The sequence below is a fragment of the Strongylocentrotus purpuratus genome, unplaced genomic scaffold, assembly GCF_000002235.5.
Source record: "Strongylocentrotus purpuratus isolate Spur 01 unplaced genomic scaffold, Spur_5.0 spur5_scaffold_11, whole genome shotgun sequence".
Lineage (NCBI taxonomy): Eukaryota > Metazoa > Echinodermata > Echinoidea > Camarodonta > Strongylocentrotidae > Strongylocentrotus > Strongylocentrotus purpuratus.
This window is the reverse complement of record NW_022145596.1, coordinates 5,651,473-5,664,272: the sequence shown is the minus strand read 5'-3', so window position 1 is coordinate 5,664,272 and position 12,800 is coordinate 5,651,473. Positions and strand designations below refer to the sequence as shown.

Genomic DNA, 12,800 nt, shown 5'->3' with positions numbered 1-12,800 from the left:
AAATTTTCAAAAAATCATGAATATTCATCAAATATGCAAATTAGGTCATTTCAGCTAATTATATATTCGCGCACTCATTATGCAAATTAGGAATGTCAAACTGTTCATTTTTTTGCATTTTTTAAAATTATATATCCATAGATTATAGTTACACCAAATATTAACCTTGAATTCCAAATATTTTTGCAATGCCAATAGAATATGGCGATGGAAATTACTTGGATCACCGTCACAGCTATTTTCTCATGTGTTTCACAAATTATTCAGAAAAACCGATCATATGATAAGAATCTGTAGACTTTCAGCTACATCACAGTATATTTGGCTATTTAAAAGATGTCGGATTTGAGGATTTATGACGATTTTCCGAGAAACCATTTAACAGGCCATAACATTCCACAGGGACTGAATTTCAGAGTACAAAAATATGTGGTGACCCCAGTACAGTTGTGGCTACCTTGAGTGTAATTGATTTAATGAGTGAAACACATGAGGATATTGCATTTTTGTAGGGGAGTTTTATACATTGAGGTGCATTTTCACCATGCAGAATAGCAGTGTGAGTCAATGGGCGATCAGCGGGCCATGTCACACATGGCTGAAAAGACAATATTCTAATTGAATAATTTAACATATATCCCACATGCCTATAACAACGAAACAACACAAAATCGTAGTTAAAGGTATGCTTGAAATATATGTGAAATATAAATTTAAAAATATTGTTTAGTTTTTAAAAAATAAATTTACAAAAATGGCTATTTCTACCAACTGACTGCTGCTGTGTGTGTGTGTGTGTGTGTTCGTGGGGCAGATTGTGTACACAGGCAGTATGATCACCCTACTAATACTAGTATAACGATTTAATGATAGTAATAATATTTATAATTTAGGAGCGCTAACAGCAAAAAGTGCCATATTGCTTAGTTGCCATAGTGCCAATTTGAAGAGAAAACAAAAAGACTAATAAATGAAATATGCCTATACACTTTATAATTTTATAAAGAATGAGAAAGGAAATAATGAACTGACTGGAAAAAAGTAAATGTATACATGATTATGAATGGAAAGCACATAGTAAAACTAAATACAGCCTTCGAGCCTACAATGCTCTGTAAACAGTGACAAGGAATAGATAATAAAACAATTAAAAATGAATCATTAGGTCTTATTCATTCAGGGTAGCCACATCAGTATTAATACTGCACTCCCTGCCTCCCCTGTAATTATCATTACCCCAGCAATTGCCGGGTACCATTTACACCAGGGGGTGTTTCACAAAGATCCTAAGTTGGACTTAACAATTATGAAAAGCCATTAGCATCCTTGAAAATGTTTTGTAAAAGTTATTTTAAAAGGCATTAAATGTTGATTCATATCATTTATATTTTCTATTATCATGGGAGATTTCATGTTCTTGATGTGGAATAGTCTAAAATACTTGAAATTTTCTTTTGAATATATCTCATTGTAAGGCTACAAATGGCTCTCCACACTATTTAAGTCCAACTTAGAGTTAAGTTTGACTTAGAATCTATGTGAAACACCCACCTGGATGAAGAATCACAAATGTGGATTGATGTCTTGCAAATGGACGTTAGTGGCGGGCTGGGATTCGAAACCCTATACCTTTGAATTTAGAGTCAATGAAATAAAACGATGTCAATTCATAATTATTGCATAGATAAACGTACATTTTCCTCTCCCTTTGATTGAAGAAAACCTAATCATAACATGAGTTTTTTTTATTCATCATTTTCTCTCAGGGCTTCCTCTCTTTATAAGCTATATGGAAAGTTTCCAATGGCATTTTTTTATTCATCGAAAGTGACAGTACATGGCTCAATTATTAATTTGAATCAATACTGATAATTAAATGATGAAGAATGAAGAAAGAACGTTTGTATAATATGCTAAATCTGACACGTACATATCGATACAATTGATAAATTTATATATATATGTATCTGCAACTATTATGGAGATATATACTTTTAGAATTGACCCTCGATTTAGGCCTACGGATGAAATCTTCTACAAAAATAGTGTCTAATAGTACAATAAACTCTCCGATATTTTCCTTTCGAATGTTTCTTTTACAAATTTTTTTCATATGTACATTTCCGTCCTAACACAATCACGGCGATCTAGTACCTCCATCTTCATATCCGTTCGCGAGGTGGCGCTCTCCCCCTCATGATCTGGGCTCGCGCTCGTCGCCGTCCTCGTGCTCAATCTCGATGACGTTCTCTGCGATGGACGGCCGGCATTCCTGGCCTGAACCACAGATATATGAATGCCTTTCACGATATCTACATATTCTTCATGCAATTCTGCCAAGTTGGTGGCGATTCTCCGATCAACCTGTAAAAACAACATAGTACAGAATGTTGAATTCTCATCCAATACTTTAACTTCTCTCTCTCTGTCTCTCTCTTTCTCTCTCTCTCTCTCTCACACACTTTTTTTTTTACTAAGCAATTTTGTTTTATTTCTCCAAATGTATAATACAAATTATATACCTCACTTAAGAAATCCAGCTATCTGATTGGTCGAAATTGCATTCATAAACTTTAACTATTTCTGTAAAATTCCCAGTAACCATGGTTAAAACAGTTCTAAAATCCCAGTAACCATGGTTACCGGGAAAATAGTTCAGTCTCCATGGTTACCCCATAGGTTTACATGTTAAAAAATGGTTTGAGCGATTGAGGATACCGTACGTGTGCGAAGAATTGGTCGGTATTTTCATACAAGACAAGACAATTCCAAACAAGACAAAAATGGCTCAAGAAACTCTCCAAAGATTTCAACTTATCAAATGCAAGACTCGCTGACAGCAAGAACAACAAAAAGGGTACGTGAAATTATCCATAAACATGTTTGTTTAGTTGCTGAAAAAGCATAGACTTAGACTCTAGACGAAAATAGATCTAGTTGTCAGGGTGTCTGATCGTGCACCCGATGTTGTGTGTTAAAATTCTTCTCATAGAGTTTGCACGCAATGCAGTCGCTATGCAGTGTACGTGCATTGCGCGATCATGCAAAAAAAGTCTTTTTTTTTTTCAATTCGAGATTAAATCCTTTATCTGTTGTGATCGATCCTGAAGGTGATACTCAATAAGTGAGGTGTCATATGAAAGCGCAGGTTCTTCTCCATATTACCCACAGGGCCGGCCCACCCCCGAAATTGTAAAAATATCTTGCTTAGACTAGAATCTAGCTCTAGTCTACTCTCAAAGATACACTCATAAAAAACAACTGTGCAGATAAACTAGAGAAAGGCCAAGGTGGTGTCATTAGTTGACTCTTTTGTTTTCGGCATATAAAAGTATTAATGACTGCTTTAATATTCGAGAAATAGTTGTTTTTATACGCTCTCGGTTACAATTGGGCTATTGCCCTCGGCACGCCTCGGGCAATAGCACCATTCTAACCTTCCCTTGAGCGTATAAAAACAACTATTTCTCTCAAAGCAGTCATTAATACTATACTGTAACATACAATTAAATGAAATAAACGTGTTCAATATTGATTGCTTTTACATAAAAATAATTAAACAAAAACTTATTTGCAGTATATATATAACTTAGCAACAAAGAAAACGTATAAAAACCTAAACATAATATATATATGTCAATTGTAAATGTTATTCACTTATATAAAACAAAAAATTAAACAAATATGGAGGTAATTTTTACTGGAACAATGCCTGCTCCTACCTGCCCCTTCCCTGCCCCCTCCCTCACACAAACAACCCCACCCAACCACCCACACACATGTGTGTAGGTGGGTGGGTGGGGTGTTTATGTGAGGGAGAGGGCAGGGAGGAGCAGGCATTGTTCCAGTAAAAATTACCTCCAGATCTTTTTATTTTTTTAATATAAGTGAATAACATTTACAATTGACATATATGTTTAGGTACTTATACGTTTACCTTTTTGCTAAGTTATATATACTGCAAATAAGTTTTTGTTTAATTATGTTCATGTAAAAGCAATCAATATTGAACACGTTTATTTTATTCAATTGTATGTTATGGTTTGTATTATAGATTTGGAGAAATAAATCAAAATTGCTACCTTTACTACTCTGTTCAGTTCATCATCACACACACACACACACGCACGCACCCCCACACACACACACACACACACGCACACACACGCACACACGCACACTCACGCACGCGCGCACACACACACACACACGCGCGCGCACACACACACATGCCCACATCTGATCATTCTGTTCACTTCATCTTTAATTTCCTCATCCTCGCATATGAAGGGTTATTACCTCATGTATGATCGAACGAGCCCCATAATCTACGTTGTAGCCAGCGGCCAGTACTTTCAAGACAGAATCGTCCCATGACAATTTTATTTTATGTCTGCTTCTTGCCTGCAAATGGAGAAAACAAACATAAGATCTGCTGATAATGAACTTTATAACTGCTGGTGCTACTCCTACTCTTCCTACTCCTACTACTACTACTACTACTATTTATATTACTACTTCTGATGATAGTACAACTGCTACTACTACTATTATTATTACTACTTGTACTACTGCCACTATACTTCTATTACTACTACTACTACTACTACTACTACTACTACTACCTATACTACTACTGCTGCTTGTAATGATGCCACTATACTTCTATTATTATTATTACTAGTACTACTGTTGCTGCTGCTACTGCTGCTACTTCTGCTACTACCACCACATTTACTATTACTACTACTACTACTACTACTACCACTACTACTACTACTAATATTACTACTGCTACTACTAATATTACCTCCGCTGATGGTACTACTACTACTACTAACTGACAATGTTATTGTATTTATTCAGGGACAACTATGGAATTAAAATTCCTTATGCAATTATATGGCTTAGAGTGAAAAATTAATGTAGTAGCTAAGTGTGATCTAGTGATTTAGTTGTTAACTCACGATTTTTGACCATTTATCCATCTCTCTAGTAACGAGTTGAACAAGGTCATCCTCGGTGAATGGTAGGAAGAAGACAGTCTCGTTGATTCTGCCTAGGAACTCATCTCTCTTAAAGTGCCTTTTGAGGATAGGCTGGATGACGTTTTGCTTGAAGTTGTCGGGAATTTTCACTTGTCCTATTTATTAAAATAATCATAAGTCATCGGGAGATATTGTTTCGTTCAGATTCAAGATTCAGATAATTATTCATATTCAAAACACGATTCCTCCTTTTGGTATTGAATAAATATTATGACGACTATCAATGTAAGAAGAATTAAAAAATGGTGATGCTTTTGATCGGATCGCTATAATGATACATACATACAAACATACGGATGGCCACCTCTCTTTAAAGGCCAACTGTCTATAGTGACCGTGTAATTTGTCTCCCACGAGAAAGGCTACTTGTCTACAGTGGCCACTTTCTCTGTTTGCAATGGTTGGCCCCAGTAGACAGGAGTGACCGAATACGAAAATACTTTTACTAACATAACTGAAAGTATGTGTCCGACATCGATACAAACCTGATCGCTTCTTTTCTTTCTTCCAGAAGTCTGTGATAGCATCACTTCCCAGGTTTGATGTCATGAAGAATAACGCCTCGTTGCACATAACAGTCTCCCCCTTTCCGTCTGTCAGTCTTCCCTTTGGAGAAAAATGGGGAAAACATCACGTCTCTATTTCTAAGTATGAGGTGTTGCCCAACAGAATATAAATGAAAATTGAATATAATGTACAATAAAATATGGAAAAGACTGACAAGGTAATGCCACGTAATATATCTCAACCGATCGGAAAGAAAAGCAACTAGATACCTCATCAAAAAGCTGCAACATGATGGTCAGAACATCACTGTGGGCTTTTTCAACTTCATCAAACAGAACAACAGCCTTCGGAGTCTTCTTTAGTTTCTCTGTGAGTTGACCACCGGCATCATGATTACAGTAACCAGGAGGAGCCCCGATAAACTTGCTAACTTCATGCCTATTTTGATATTCGGACATGTCGATTCTGATGAAAGCTGTCTCTTTTAGTTTCAAGTGAGTCGAAACCGCTTTGGCCATCTCAGTTTTCCCTGGGAACAAGGGAAAATTATTAGAAATTGAAACAGTAATATAGAGAGTGGAACTAAAATTTGAACTAAAAAATGGAATTATAATATGAGAAATTCAATTAATAATTTCTTACTACCGAAATTAAAAACATGTTTTAAGAAGAGAGTTTCCGCTATTTCGGTGCGAAGCGCTGGAACTCTATTTCACAAGAACTTAAACGTGAGTTATATATTATGAATTTTAAACGCAATCTCAATATTGAATTCTGAAATAGTTAAAATACACAAGTGGTTCCTTGTCAATAAATTGTTGATTAATTTTGAAAAAACAAACTATGTAATTTTTAAAACAAGAAATAAATATGTAAACGAAGCTGCTATCAAGATTTGTATAAATAGTAAAGAAATTAAGCAAGTACACCAAGTTACTTTATTAGGCGTCATTATTGATGAAAACTTAACGTGGAAGGACCACATTTATTATATTTCTAACAAGCTGTCAAAGGTTATTGGTGTTTTAAATAGACTCAAAGATATTTTACCATTACGAATACTTGTACAATTGTATAACTCTATGATTTTGCCTTATTTTAATTATTGTATTATTGTATGGGGCAGCTGCGCTTCGTATCTGCTTCAAAAGCTATTTTTATTACAAAAAAGAGCCGTCAGGGTTATAACAAACTCATATTATAGAGCACATACAGGTACATTGTTTTTTAAGTTGAAGTTTTTAAAACTTTATGATCTATATTATATAAGTATTGGAGCTTTTATGTTCTCTTACATGTACAATATAACTACTTTACCTGATTGTTTTAATAATTATTTTATTTTTAATAGAGATATAAATCAATATAGTACTAGAAATATACACAAACTTTATGTTCCTTCATTTCGCTATAATTTGTCAAGAACAGTAATAAAATATAAAGGATCCATTATTTGGAATAACTTACCAGATTCTCTCAAAGCATGCCCAGCATTGTCTAGTTTTAAGCGTAATTTTAAACAAAAACAAATATCAAGTTACAATATACTTTTTTAGCTTTTATTAATTCTGCCTGTCCTTGTATGTGTGTTTATATGTCTTAGTTAATGTAATGTCTATATTGTCAATATTTTGCTTTTAATTACTGAAGATTTTACTTTTGGGGTTGTAGAAAAAGGGGACCAGCCTAGATAGGTCAATGGCCTTTTCTGGTCCCTCACATCCCTACTCCACCCATTAATCATTTTTAGTGTTACTGTTGTTGTTTTATTTGTTCTTATTATATTTTATATATATTGCATTTTGTATAATTGTATTTTGAATGTTATAATGATGTTTTTATTGGATGTGAAATAAATTGAACTTGAACTTGAGGTATATGGAATCAAGAGCCACTGATGAGAAGTCCCCATCCCCCTTTAAATATTTCATATGTATTTTTATTGTATGCTGTATTTGTTTTGTAAATATTTACTTTATCATTATTATGTTGTATTATAAATTGTATATATGTTATTTTGATATTGTATGTTTCATGTATATACACGGCCCTATGGAAGGAAGACCAGTCCGCGGGCTGAGGTAGGTAGATAAATAGATAAATAAATGAAGTGAATGAAATAAAACAGCCTTACTAATTTAGTAGTTGATATATATATATATATCAAAGACAACTGTTGATTACGATCAAATCCTGAAATATATTGCTACTATTGTAATATTTAATCAAGTCATTTTTCCCTTCCACATCACTCATTTTTTTGTAATGATGTTAGTTCTAAACAGTATGGTTAGGTTTTTAGTCCATTTCTTTGTTGTTGTTGTTTTTTATATTGTTTTTCCTTTGGTTTTGGATTTCGTTTTACTTTTCTTTCTTCGAAGAAAAACTTTGAATTCACCTTCATTATTGATATATTATTCGTAGTTAGTCCGCCTTAAAATTATTGGTACATGTATAGAGATCTTTAAAAATAATAGAATTTCAATATTTATATTTAGTTAATTTAGACATTGTGGAAAGCAGTTTTTAATCTAAAAATACAAATACAAATAGAATAAATAAATAAGCAAGATTAAAGCTCATTCCACACACACACACACACACACGCATACACACGTACACACATACAACATCTATTCTTAAACACTGGAGGATATTGAAATTAATTTTTGATCACCCTTGTTTTAACATCAACCAACCATCGTTTGTTCTTAAACTGAAAGTCGAGTGGTGTTTGCACTTTGCCCTAAAGTCTGCTCATCAACTCTATTTGAGAAATATAATCACCTAAGTGCAATATTAGAAATGGGTTGAATAAAGTTTGCAATCTAATGTTGATCCGTTATTGATGGTTATAGTATATATATATATATATAAGGTCACAGCGTGATAGATCAATTGACATACCAATGCCCGATGAACCCAAAAATAGGAATACCAACGGTTTTTCTGAGCTTTGCCAACCTAATTCCTTTCGTCTGATGGCTGGGATTGAGAAAATAGAAAGAAAATGGAAAGAGAAGAGAGAGAGAGAGACAGAGAGAGAGAGAGAGAGGGGGGGAGACAGAATAAAAAAGACATATACATGATAAAAGAATTGGGGGAAATACCGAAGTTAGACCGAAATTTACATATAGAATTTAATTTAATTCCCACTCCTGGCTGAACTAGTAAAACTATTCTATGACCTTTTTATCGATGCAATATTCAACGATCCATAGAAGAGTACTAGGTAATACACACACAAAAAATCATCTTTTATGAAATCTGCTTGATATTATCCCGTTACTTTTATTAATATTGAAATTGGTCTTCGCATAACTACCGAGGAAATGGTGAAATATTATAGGATTTATTATCATGATTATTATTAAAAGTCAAATTCAGATTAAAGTTTTGGATTAAGCTTACTACGATCCAGGCATGTATATTTCGTTTATTCAGACCTTATATAAATAAACAAAATCTAATCAGAACGGAATCAAACTCACTTTGAGCTACCAATGAGACTGCATGTTCTTGACCAACAATGTTCTCCTGTAGATGTTTTTCAAGATAATTTGGTTCCCTGTGTATGGCGAGTTCCATTGTTTCAAACTGTACAAAAGACAAAAAAACAAAAAAAAACAAAACATGGACGAGCATTTCGTCTGTTGAGAGCAGAATGGCCCCAAATAGACGATGACATTTTCACGGTTGGATTTTTTCTGCGATCTTAGCGTCCAAAATATGTCACTCAGGGATACTCACATAATATATAAAACGCAATCCTTAAAATCCCTTTCCAGTATGTTCTATACGTTATTATCCAGTTTACCGTACGTCATAATTTTGTTACAATGGAACATGCTACATGTACTTTAATCTCGTTTCCCCAATGATAATCATGAAAATCATTTATGTTTTCATATTTTAAAAAAATGTTTCTCGGAGTGTCAAAAAAGGAGAAAAAATGTCATAGCGATACCTCAGTCAAGCCAACGAGACCGACACGAGACCGACACCAGACCGGACAAAGAATTGCAATAATTTTTGGAGCCGGTGTGCGTTCGGTTTCGCGGTTTGACTGAGGTAGGTATTCATACAGGTATGATCTATACAAATACAATGTTTAAAATAACTAATCATTGGTCTGAGCATATTTAATGATTTCCCGCATGTATACTGTGAATGCTATGTTTCTCAACCCCCGTTCGTTCGTTCGTGTCTCCTTAGATCAAGATTAGTATCTTGATCTTCTGAGTAGTTGATACAACCGGCCGTGTCAGACACAACCCTGCGTCAAGGACATGTGTCAATAGGGACTTTTAGATTTGCGTGGACTGATACGTGTGACGTCCATTCAAGGCAGTGCATTAAAAGGACGTCGATCGTAGCAATCCCCATTGTTTTCGTGCGAATCTAAAAGTCCCAAGTGTCCGAGAGACTGCGCCTGTCATCTGTATAATCATCTATGCATTTACATGAATATCATTGAATGGTGCAGAGAAAATAACGCCTCGTGTGCAACAGGCATTACGTCATCAACAAAGTCGATACTTACACTTGCAAGAAGTTGCGTATGTGGGTCATCAAGATCACCACCAGTTGACATCAACTGTTGTTCGTGTCCATACGCCCCACAGGCCACATCATCCACGTGATCGCTAAATGCACGAGAAGGAGGAGACCGTACATCAACATATCGATGCTCATCACAATGAAGACAGTTCAACGACGTCCCAGGATTCGAGTTGAAACAAGAGCGACAAACCCAGTCATCAACGACTGCGTCCGATTCAGTAGCGCCGATCGGCTCATCTTCATCAGCATCTTCATCATCATCTTCAGTGTAATCAATACTTGGTGCTTGTGGGTTATTTGGCGTGAGGCAGACTGGACAGTGTGACATATAGATGCTGCTGTTGTAAGTACATCTTGAGCACGACCACTGACATTAATGAAAATGACAGAAAAATATACCATACTTATGAATGCGGGTGTAGAACTGTAGATTAAACTCGTTGGGTCGTTGCTGAAGATGTCAACAACAAAACTGAAATGGTGGTTCGCAAATCATGGCATATAAGTGAGATATCGAAAACGGATTTTTACTTGTTCTTGTTATGAAGCATGGGCGTTTCTCTTTTGTTGTTGTCATGATTACAATGTTAAGAAACTCCAAGTTTGGAAGCGCTTAGTGATTGAGCGCTATATTTAAAATGAGTATTGTTATTATCATTATTAATTGTCGATGTTTAGGGGATGATCCTTGCGGAAATTACCAAGAGATGTGTCTCCCACCCCGGCCCCTCTCGGAATGTTGCCCTGAAATACCCACCTCATCTTCTTGTAGAGCTGATACAAGTCTAAACTCTATCCGATCCGAATTGCAGGCTATGCATTTGGACCATTCGGTTAAATTGACGTAAGTGCAATGTTGGCAGGTCCACTCTGCTTCGGCCATTCCCAGTCTATGCGGACCTTTCACTTTTCATGGAAAAGATGGTCAAATAGATTTATACAAATAATATGCCTATACAAGGTGATAGAATATAGATAAATTATACCAATGGTACATGTCGATATTCATGATTAGATGTACCAAGACCAACACACAAGATGGTGGGATGTACTGGGGGTAAGGAAGAGCAAATAGAACTCCCCCAACCCGCCTCCAAAAGAAAACCCTTGGTTATATCAACGACATTCAGTCTTCCCTTAGACAAGCATTACAGCAGAAATTATTAACATCATTGTTTCAAGGTTCATTTATTTTCTCTTATACATTCAAACATTAACAATGTATTTAATATATTTTACAGAGTTAGAGTAGACAAGGGGGCCCATTAAGCACAGCTAATAAATTGGTTCACCTTTAAACTATGATTTGTTTTATTGCGTACAACACCTATACCAGTTCCGTAGCGTGGGCTCACTCATGTTAGGGGGCAACAGTCTTTAGTTTACTAGATCAGTCTCTGTCAACTATTTTTCAGTCACGGCACCCTTTTGTTTAAGGAATTATAAACTTCGCGTCACCAAATCCCGAATTCATCACACAAGATTCACTTTGCATCACTCTGGTGCTCGTCTTTGCCCAGGTACACACGTACGGGTATATTTGTTCTAAATTTTGCGAGTGAGTGAAGCGAGTGAGCCAACAAAACTGACATTATTATGGTAAACAATTTGTTGTTATCAACGCATTAACATAAGGCATACAATAATGTATCCGGGCACCTCGCAGAGGAATATCCATGAATATATAACCTCATATATATTCGGTTACCTCTATACACGAATATGAGGCTATTCGGCCATCTGATAGCCCCAAAATCGCAAGTGAGTAAACTCAGTAAAGCGAATGAGCGTCGTAAAAAGATGCGAGATATTCGGGTACCTCCCTGACAGTAAAAGGATTTTCGGGCACCTCGTTGCCCACTTACGGAGATATGCATGTACTTGGCTACCAGTAAAATCATCCTGTTTCTAAATGTTGCGAACGAACGAGGAAGAAATACTCTTTGTTATCTTCAAAATGCTCTTTCCCCGTGAAAATACTTACTCTCGCAGTTTCTAACCTTCAGTTTCATGAAATCGACGATATTCTATCTATATTATTGGATATAACCTAATATCTTTTGTGGCAATCTTAGAGATGTCTTGCGACACCCCGGTTGAAAAACTCTGTACTAAATGTATCCAAATTTGAGTGAGCAGATTGACCAGGCCGAGAGTGAATAGCGTCATTGCCTCTATAGATTGGGAGATGTTGCATTTTAATGTAAAACGGACATACATACATACTCTCTGTGTGCCTCTTTTCCAGTATAACTTTTATATTTTATCTTCCTTTCTTTTTCTTCTCTGATATATGATACATCGATGACGCAAATCTGATCACCCCAAACCATTTTCGATAATTTAACGAAAAAATAGGGTATTAGCAGGATGATGTGAGCTTTTCAGGCTACATGTAACATCTACCTGTTGTTATTACCGTACTGATCAATACATTGGATTTATATATATTTATGCAAGTAGATCGCGTAGGCTCTAATGTGCTTTGATTAAACTTTAACAACTATTACATAAAACACATCCTCATTGAAAATACTGTATTTGAACTTTATGTCGACCCTAGATACTCACGTTATTGTTTGAAACTATCACCAGAAATACTTATCCAGGAGTTTGCAGTATATTCCTATATTTATGCACTGGACGAACATAGTATGGCATCCCGCCAAGTAGAACTAGAGC

At 35.5% G+C, this 12,800-nt stretch overlaps 1 protein-coding gene across 1 annotated transcript; it reads right to left on the bottom strand.

Annotated features, from left to right (window-relative positions):
* Positions 1–1,527: 1,527 nt before the first annotated feature.
* On the bottom strand, positions 1,528–10,446 carry LOC115922353 (caseinolytic peptidase B protein homolog). The gene is made up of 9 exons (XM_030981253.1): positions 10,099–10,446; positions 9,047–9,152; positions 8,463–8,540; positions 5,825–6,084; positions 5,489–5,654; positions 4,968–5,143; positions 4,300–4,404; positions 2,155–2,364; positions 1,528–1,551 (listed from the first exon to the last, which is right to left on the bottom strand). Exons 1-9 carry the CDS (start codon positions 10,444–10,446, stop codon positions 1,528–1,530), a joined length of 1,473 nt encoding a protein of 490 aa, XP_030837113.1.
* Between the last annotated feature and the right edge of the window lie 2,354 nt (positions 10,447–12,800).